This window comes from Daucus carota, chromosome 3, assembly GCF_001625215.2.
Source record: "Daucus carota subsp. sativus chromosome 3, DH1 v3.0, whole genome shotgun sequence".
Taxonomy (NCBI): Eukaryota; Viridiplantae; Streptophyta; class Magnoliopsida; order Apiales; family Apiaceae; genus Daucus; species Daucus carota.
This window is the reverse complement of record NC_030383.2, coordinates 29,877,715-29,888,120: the sequence shown is the minus strand read 5'-3', so window position 1 is coordinate 29,888,120 and position 10,406 is coordinate 29,877,715. Positions and strand designations below refer to the sequence as shown.

The window sequence follows — 10,406 nt, the reverse complement described above, 5'->3', positions numbered from 1 at the left end:
AATAAGAATTTTCCCGACATTAGTTGTTACTCCCTCTGATCCTTTATATAAGGCACCTTGATTTTTTACACATAATTCTAGAAAATTGACCACATAGCTAAAATTAATATTTTTTAAATTTTTTTATGAATAATAATATTATGTTATATTTTTATTTAGAAATAAAAATTTAAATTTATTAATTTTAAGGATGTGGTCAAATCTCCTAAAATATGTAAGAAGTCAAAGTATCTTATATTAAGGACTAGGAGAGTATGATTTATATTTGGATAATAGCACGTTCATTCTTATTTAATCCTCCCCTTTTGTAAATATATAATTAGATAAATTTTATTATTTTTACTAATATTGTTAAAATTTGAAAATTAGTTATAATTTTATATATTTATTTTCAAAGAATCAAAATTTTGTAAATAACAATTCGTATTATATAAAATACTTTTATATAAAGAGTTAATTTGATATAAAGCATACGGGTATTCTTTAAATATATAGTTGTATATCTCTAATAATATAAAATAAAATACTAAAATCTCTTGCGTCCTACAGCACTACTGCATACAACTGCTACATACAGCGGGGTAAGTGTAAGAGCGCTAATCGGAAGCTAAGAAAACAATAGTGTTCCATCGCGCGGACAAGAGAAAACAAGAGGATTCCGGTATGTCTCTGCAAAACCCTTTAATCAGCCTAATGATTCCGATTTTTATTGTGTGTGTTTGGGTATTGTGCAATTGTATATGTGTATTAGTTAGTTTTCCCCGCGTTGTGGTTTGATGGGTTCACGCTTGCTGCTTTAATTGGTAACAGATATGGGTTAAGATTTCTACTTTTGACTTTAATTGCAGCTTTTGTGATTATCTATACCACTAATTGTATGCGGGAATATCATCTATACTTGTCATGAGTTGAATTAAATTGAATATTATCTATGCTTGTCATGTTCTTTGATATAAAGGGACAATCAACAAGTAGTGGTATTGAACATTGTCATTATATAGTTAAGTGTGACGAGTGAGGATAATGACATGTAATTAGTTTAACTCTGATTTGCTGCATTAGCCATATGACTTTATCTTGCTATGAGGTTAAGTTCAAGTCAATAATTGTGAGTTGTGGTTTGTTGATTTTTTATTTTCAATGTTTTTGTACGGCGAGTTGACTTGTGTGAGTCATCATGCCCCTGTAATATTAATCTGAAAAATATTTTGACTTTATGTAAGTAACTCTTGCATAATTCAGGATTATGGGTGGGTATTGTGAATTGTGTGTGTATGGCTATGCTTTAAATAAGAGTAGAAGTGATGTTGGATCAACACTTGATACACAGACGCATATCTCAACTACTTGATACACACACGCATCCCGACAGAAAGTTGAAAGCCCCTTCCTTGGGAGCTTGGTCGACCTTAAGCTAACTCATTTATGAACTCATCATTTTATCATGAATTAGAATCACTATGAAGTTCTACACAGAGTAAATTATGGTATAAACCGTAACTGGAGTATCAAGTAGAACAAACACATGAAGCTAGAACAAAGGCCTCCCTCCAGTTAGCAGAGAGCCCATTTATACAGTATTATTATACTACTGTAGTATTATTGCTTGCCAACGGACCAGTAGAGCAAATTCTAATTTAAATTAAATTAGTTAACAAATTATTTAACAAGTTCATCAGAAAAATTATATTCATCTTACATCTACTTTGTAGTATTAACTCGCAAAGTGTTGATCCAACATCACTTCTACTCTTATTTAAAGAAGAAATATACAAATTATTTAAGGGTTGGAAGCATGCTGCAATTAATCTATTAAAGTAACTAAATAGACATAAACACAAATATATAGTATCATTATGTACTAATGTTATTTATAGTAGAAATGCACACTTCACTACAAATTATGTACTGTTGCATGATTAGTTAATATATTGGTCTAGTTCAGTATTTCTATGGGAGGAGTAAATAGTAATATAGTACAGGTTGATACATTCCCAATTTGGTTAGTAAACATGATTGTGAAGGTTCCCAATACAGCGCAAATAACATATTATTGTAGCTTTATAAACAGCATCTATAATAATTCATTAATATAACACATAATAGTATCAAATCTGTTTTGGTTCATCACACCAAAACAGATGCTCACTTCAAACAATGGTCAGTAGCACTAGTACTTAATTAAAAATCAGAGACATGCCAATACAAAATATTATGTGCCTAAATCTGCACATGAGATAAGCTGATTAACTAATATTACGAGTCAGGGAGAAGTTAGTATAAACTAAGATGTCACTATACAAACACTGGTAACACTATTTTGCCATGCCAAGACATCCAGACTATAAGGTTTGCACGGGTGAATGGTTTTTTGTTTTTTGCTAGTTAATTATTTAGAATCTGCATATGAATATCCAAATTATGGTGATATTAAACAGGATGATATTTATCTACTTTCCTTTCTGTCATTGTTATTTTATTGCTTATTATGTCTAGGTGGGCTAAGTTGCAAATCAAGCTATAATTCAGAACTTCAAATTCCAAGTTTCAGCAGAACTATGCTTTAAGTAGTACACTTGCTACATTTTCTTTTATTTCTAAGCTGATGTAATCATGGTTTTTAAGGCATTATAGTGATGTATATTTAATATATCCTCTTTGTTTGTCTATCACTGTACTAATTCAAGCTTTCTAACTAAAGAGAAAAGGCATTTCTACTTTATATGCTGAAATTTGAATTGGAATTATTCAATGTTATATCAATGCAGAAACGTTATAGGTGGGAAGATGAAAACAGTGCAACAATTTCTACTTTATTTTGGCAGAAGTGTGCTGCCCGCACTAAAGATAATTTGTCAAAAGAACGCGCGAAAGCCCTATACAATGCTAACATTGACTATCCAACTCAAGGAGGAGAGTTGTATATGCATAAGTATAACCCTTGGTGGTGCAGCGCTGATATATGGACTCAAATGTGTGAAAAATGGACGGAAGAAGATTGGCTAAAGAGGAGTTCTACTGCCTCTAGTAACAGATTCGCAGGTGCAGACAGTGGTCAAAAGGCCAAAGGCACCTACAAGGGCGGCAGTATTTCTCAGTTGGAGCATATCACTAATAAGGTATGCACGAAGTCTGGGTCAATATATATTACACTGTAATATCGGTATTTAAAACAAGGCTTTGATTAGATAGCTTGCATAGTCTAATGGTATTATGAAAATGTGGGATTAAAAGTACATACGTGACCTGTTGGTTTAACTGTTTGTAGTTTGCTTGTTGTAGATGTATGGTAGCGGTCCTTATAGATGTTGATTATATTTTGTGTAGGAGTCTCAGTCCCCGGGAGTTTCTATCGACTGGGTGGATGTTTACGTGGCTACTCGTGATGGTTTGCCAGATGCTATTAAAACAGCGGTAATACACTTTTAAAAGATCTGAAACTTTTCATTAAAATCACATAAATTGTGTGAAGCTTACCAAATTCGTAATGAATAAGTTTAACATCATTTGTTTAGTGAGTAAATTACAATTTGATTTCCTGACTTAGTTTTAGCATTTTGAAGACTTGGTTTTCTTATTAATCTTATATTTCCTGGACTGCCAATCATTTCTATTATTTATATTATAATCCATAATCACAAATCTATAAAGCACCCAAAGTTTTCAGTGTCATTATCACAAGTTCGTTATAATTAGTTTCTTGCTAACTAAAACAAGGTCATTAAACTACAAAAATTTGATCTTTTAGGCCATCAAATTGCTATTTACTTGTTGGAATATTGTCAAATTGTTTATAACAGTTTTATTGTTCATGTGATAACAGGAAAATTATCGTCGTTTGTTTGATGAGCGCTATCCTGAGGGCACTGAGCGTCCTGATTTTGATCAGGAATTGTGGGAGATGGCTACTGTTGTGAAGAAAAATTATGTCAAAGGTCAAGGACAGCGACGACGCCCATCCTTTAGGGGCTCATTCAATGGCTCAGGTAGCACTCAGTCTTCGCAGTCATCGAGCCATCTGTCTACTCATACTGCGGCTGACTGTGTGAGAGCCATATGCCAAAATAAAGAGCTTCTTCTTATACTAGGCGGGCATCTGGGAGCTATAGATCCTGAGGCATTAGCTCGTGCAGTGGAGGCGGCAACTGCATCACGTCGTGCGGATGATACTGAGGTATATTGTTTAGTAAAGTTAACTTTATTTTTTGTCAGAGTAATTTCTTTTTCGTAATATATACCTTGCATACTATAACCCTTTAGTTATCTGTTAATCTTAGGGATCTCGTCATGATGATCAGGAAGACGAGTCTGGCGGAACTTAGTGTGTTATGGTTGTATTTTATATTTCCAGACTGTAATTGCGTACTTGGACAAAACTGGAACATTTTATGTTTTTCTTTATTTTGTCTTGGATGATGTTAACTTTTGCATTTGAATTTTTATTCGAGTTGGTTATCTGAATTTGAGCAAATTTATATATATTGTACGATGTCAGGCAAAAGTAAATGTTTGGTTTTTGTGAATGTTGTATATTGGGAAAGCAGGCGAAAATATTTTATAAAAATCTGGAAAAAATTATTAGCGACCGAATGCAGTGGCTGAGACCAGCAGGCACTTAAAAACACATCAGCTACTGCATTTGGTCGCTAATACTAGTGGCAACTGTTAGCTACTGCAAGTGGTAGCTAAAATCTGAGGCAGACTGCAGCACAACTCAGCCACCGGATTCGGTCGCTATTACCTATCGCCAAAGTTAGCAACCGCGTTCTGTAGCTAACCTCCGTCGCTGATATAGCGACCACATTTGGTAGCCATTTTCGGTCGCTGAATTGGCGACAAAAGCCGGTCGCAATAGAGGTCGCAGACACGTGGGCAAACGTAACACCTCTGCTGACTCGGATTTGCGACTAGCGGTCGCTTTTGGCCGTCGCTAAATATGCGGTCGCCAGTATCAGTCGCTGCTTTGCATCTTAGCGACCAGTTTTTATGCGACAGGATGTAGCTACTGCGTTCGGTCGCTGTTGCTTATTCGCTACCCACATCGGTCGCTGATAGTCAGTCGCTGATAGCCCAGTTTCTTGTAGTGTATATATATTTACATATATTTAAATATATTCTCATATATTTAAATATATATAATATACATATAATTACATGTAAATATAAATATATATATATAGATATATATATAATTACCTATAGATATAAATATACATATATTTATGCACATAATATAATATATATATATATATATATATATATATACACTTAAATATATAAATGTTTATGTAAAATATAAATACATATACTATATACATATATATTTATTTAAATATATATACATATAAATATACATATACATATGTTTAAAAACATATATACATATATATTATATATATTATATTTAATTAAATATACATATATACATATATAATTATATTTGTACATATACAAATATATAAGTGCACACATATATAAAATGTCACTTCCGGATATGGCTTTCTGTGGAAGCTTTGACATATGGCATTTGAGCAGTAAGCTTTGGCATAGCTGGCATTTGACTTCGCTTGGCTTTGGAACAAATGACTTGATATGACTGGATCAATTCTTCGATTGATAAATACTTTGCAAAGGTCCGTACGTGCTGACGCTTAGTGCACTGGTCTGGTTCACAAGCGACTAACACTGAAGTTAAACATTGTATTGTCTTTGTCATCAAACATTGATCAGTCAGTTCCGGTTTAGTTTATGCTTCAGTTTGTTGATTATAAATAACCAACCAAGATATATAGAAATATCTTGCTTTAGGGGTTGCACTGAAATCTTTAGAGTACTTGGACAACATCTTCATTGCTTCCACAATCTTGAATACTTCAATCTTTATTCTTCACTGAGGCATGAACATATTATTGAACTTCTTCCAGTGAACTTATTCCTTCAAGACTGTAGATGGCTTCTTCAACCTTTGCCTTCGTATCTTCCGATTCCGGTGCAGGCGTAGTGTTATTTACTTGTCCTGTTCTATTGTTGAGTTATCATCCCTATGTAACAGATAGGGTTGTCTTTACATTTAGACTTACAATCTCCCCCTATTTGTTTGTTAATCATAACAAGCAAATCCTCTGGAGGATAACTCAACTAACACTAGAAAAAGTAAAGCCCTGGACTAGTAAATAATGCTACAAAGTTTCTGGATCATATAATACATTTCCAGATTTCATGAATATAAATAAAAAAATGTGCATATCACCTTTATTTCTCTTGTTCTTGCTTACCTGCCTGAAAATCCTCATAGTCTGTCTTGAAGAGAATTCAAGACATTCCATTATGCAAAGAACAATCAGCAGCTTCATTGAATTCTTCAGTGGTAATGAATAAGTTCCTGTCTACCACTTACTGAGGAATAAATGTATCACCTTATACTTCTCCTCCCGTTACCTTGATCAGGTTCCCCTTAGTTATAAGTAGCTATCTTCCTTAGATGAAAGATCAATCCTCCTCCTTAGTTGAAAGATGAATCTCCCCTCAGTAGTACACCACTAAAGAGTAGTTTACTCCCCTCAGTAGTACACAGCTAAAGAGTAGTTTAATCCCCCTTAGTTGTAGACAGCTAAAGAAAGCTAACTTACTTTTTCTTCCCCCTTTCATAAATTCTCCCCCTAAATATATTCTCCCCCTTGGTTGTGGAATCCTCCAAGGATATGTGGTATCAAATAGGTCAAGGAATGTGTACAATACTTCCTGTACCAAAAGATAATCTCCCTATAGAGAACTAAACAACACTAAAGCTGGGGTCGAAGAAAGAGTTCAGAAGAAGGGTTTACTTTGATTGGGTTGGTCCTTATGCTGAAAGAATAGGTTCCAAACGGAAAAGTAATGAATAAGAACTGACATTCCAGTAACGACATCCACTTTGTCTTTAGGTATAAATTTGGTAATTAGTAGGTGTCTCACTAAAATGTTCTGCAGGTGTATCACTCAACACTCAATTTTCTCTCGGTTTTTGGGTAAGGGTTTCACTCACGAGTTCTGTAAGTGTATCCCTCCACACAAATACTGAGCTTCCAAAATGCTAAGTACTTGCAAGAAAATCACCTTAGCCACCCTTAAAGGGGGTCACCGGTGGTGCAATGGGAGTTCGTAATTCCCAGTCCCTGCAGACTCATCAGATAAATCCGAATCATGGTCCACAAGTTGCCAACCACTAAGTGGCTTATCCAGTTAAGGATCCAGAGTTGTTTGCTCTGGGAGGTTAGACAAAGGCTTAATTATGGCAAAGGCCTAAGTCTTCCTCAATGTCTGGGAAGACACTTGATTCAAGAGAATCATCAACCATAAGTTCACAACGTGAAATGGAATGAACCGTAGTTGCTTCCGTCAATTCTTTCAACAACTTGTGAGCTTTCAATACCAATTATTATTATATGTACCTCACAAGTGTTTCACTCTTCTCAAAATCCTATGTGTTTGCACTCACTCATGCTCACATATTTCTCATTCTGATATCTCATTGGTTCTCCTCAGAATCTCACCAAGTGTTTAACTCTCAGTGTTTGACTCACAGTGTTTCTCTCAGCACTCAAAGTATGGTCTTCTGTACCTGCATGAGAAAATCACCATAGCCCCTTCAAGAGAGGTCACTGGCGGTGCAATGGGTTTTCGTAAATCCCCGATCCTCAACCGACTCATCAATAAATTGACTCATAGTCAGAGAGTTTCCGATCTCCTATAAATAGGAAATCCATTCCGATTGGATCCAGATCTGTTCTTATCTGGGGAGGGAGACGAGAATCCTGAAGATTTGGCGATTGAGATCCTCGTTTCCTCCTTACACCTGTAAAGGCATCAACCATCTTATCTACCGTAAAATGGTAAATGAAGAAGTTGCTTCTGGAACAAAACCTTTAAACTCACTGTACACTCTCTTGTATTGTGTCCATAAGATTTTTTTGTTTAGGCTCTTCATCAGAGTGATTATTGATGATGTGCTTGACTCAATACAAGATGCTCTGGCTGACGAGCGAATTTCAATGGACTCGTCCTTTTGAGAGAATGATTCCAGAGACTGTTTAATTGCCTTTTCAGCTCTATATTCTTTTGGGAGAATACAGATGAGCAACAGTTACCTCAATTTTGAAAACACCTTTTCTCCTTGAGAGGTAGAGCTGTGGGTACACTATCCCTCACATCCTTATTTGCTGCAACGAGTACAGTTTCTCCCTCATTGACTTTTTGTTTTAAAAGTTCCTTATTACTCCAGGGGGAAAGTTGGGATGTGTTCTGAATTTGGTTTTATAGTTTGGGATAAAGATTGTTGGTTTTCAACCTTATGACTATCTAGGAAAGCCAAGAGGCTGATTAAGTTCCGAAGAACAGAAAGAGATATAAATGCATTTTAGAAAATCTATGATTTTAAATGAAAGCAATTGCATTTAATCTTTTGAGGAAAACTGAATCAGTTGTGATTGTAAAAATGATTTTCATAAAGAACGACAATCACAACTGATGAAAGAATCAAAGTTTTCCATTTAAAACTGGTTTGAGTACGAGAGTCTGTATCTATGCATAAAAGGTTTAAATGAACTTGTCTTTGAAAAAGACACAGACTCCTGTTTCTCACTACAATTTAAAAAGGAAAAAAGAAAATTTATGCGCTACAGTGTATAAAGCACTCGCCACACTAATTAATGAAAAGGCCTCATACTAGCACATCGTCAAAACAGACGCTGCAACTGACACAGATACCAAGTACACAAATACAAGATAATCAATATCTCGTCCTATGACGCTACATGTATAGAGGCAAAATATTCTAAGAAATATTTATGAAATAGAGTAGTGGATACCAATTGTTGAAATCAATTGACATGAAAATTTCTTTGAAGAAACTCACCCCTCCAGAACATAAATACGAGACAAAATAAAGATTTTGGTTGTCTCCCTTGTACTCATAATATTAAACACCTAAAATATATTAGCACTAGTGGTTTTAAGAAATATGCAACAATATTTCACCAGTGCCAATACATCACAATCAATTCACAAATAAAACATCAATAAAGCATCAAAAATAGATACCAATTAAATATTTCAAAAATGAATTAATCATGCTTCTATTATTCTATCAAATTCAAACTTGAAATAAATGAGAATATAATTGTGGATCATAATTTAACTAAGATAAAATAATAATTACCTACGCGATATCATATAATTATCAGATCAGCATATAACAACTAAAATCATGACAATCATACAAAGATATTCGCAAGCCCGAGGGAAAGTTGAAGAAAAGTTCACGAGTCTTATACAGATAATCATTAAACACAAGTGAACTCACACAACTCCTCGCAGAAAAATATTGACAATTAATATTAGTGATCTACATATAAGCATGCAAAAAAAAAATATCACTAATACTAAAAGTATCACAACTATATGCAGTTAGACATGAAATAAAATATCAATTAATAAATCATCAAATATTCAACACAAATAGTTATGCTTCAAGTATATACACTAATATAAATGGATTCAGCCTAGAGAGAATCTAAGTAACTCCGCGAATACTAGTATATCATGACTAAATTCTAACTAGATTCTAACCACATACCAATTACTGATACAAGTCACAAGTCTAGAAACAAATAGGTCATGCTACATATCATATACAAATATAAGTGAATTCAACCTAGAAGATAATCCTAAGTATGTTCACAAATACAGATATATCGCAACTAGGTTATGATAAATTTCTCTACTAGATACCAATTGTTGAAGAGGTATAGATCAAGAAAAATAACATAATTAAGTCATGCTTCATGTCATCTTTAATCAATTAAATCATGAACAAATAAGTCACTTAATTGTCATGCAACACAATTTAAATAATTGAAATAACAAACACTCATGCTAAAACATATAATCACCATCTAAGCATGCAAAGAAATAAACATGGCAATCACATAGAATAGCAAAAAGCACGAGGTACTGGATTTTAAATAAATTCACAAGTCCTATGTATAGACAATTTAATACTCATGAATTTATTCAAGAAATACGATAGACATACTCATGAAAGAAGTAGTACCTTATAGAAAATATAGTATGTGATCCACTTGCAGTTGAGTAAAGTGATGAGTTGAATACCTCTAAGACTTGACATTTCAGTTGATGTACCTTTCTTGTACTGATCAAGTTCAGTGGTTGTTGGCATAAGTCTTGACAGGTCTAGAATCTTCCAAAATGCGCATATTCAAAAGATCCTTGACTTCCTCTTATTGCCATCATTCTTTAGGCTAACTAGTAGACCATAAAGAATTGCAACTTTCCAACAAATTCATCATATCACTAATCTGCATTCACTTAGCAATTATCTTGCACAAGTGACGTTAATCCACATATAA

General features: G+C 34.0%; 1 protein-coding gene across 1 annotated transcript; it reads left to right on the top strand.

Moving 5' to 3' along the window:
• The first annotated feature begins 2,746 nt into the window (after positions 1-2,746).
• LOC135151744 (uncharacterized) lies at positions 2,747-4,491 on the top strand. The gene is made up of 4 exons (XM_064090925.1): positions 2,747-3,119; positions 3,328-3,414; positions 3,824-4,174; positions 4,278-4,491. The coding sequence occupies exons 1-4, from the start codon at positions 2,763-2,765 to the stop codon at positions 4,320-4,322; spliced, it is 840 nt and encodes a 279-aa protein (XP_063946995.1). The 5' UTR covers positions 2,747-2,762; the 3' UTR covers positions 4,323-4,491.
• The last annotated feature ends 5,915 nt before the right edge of the window (positions 4,492-10,406 follow it).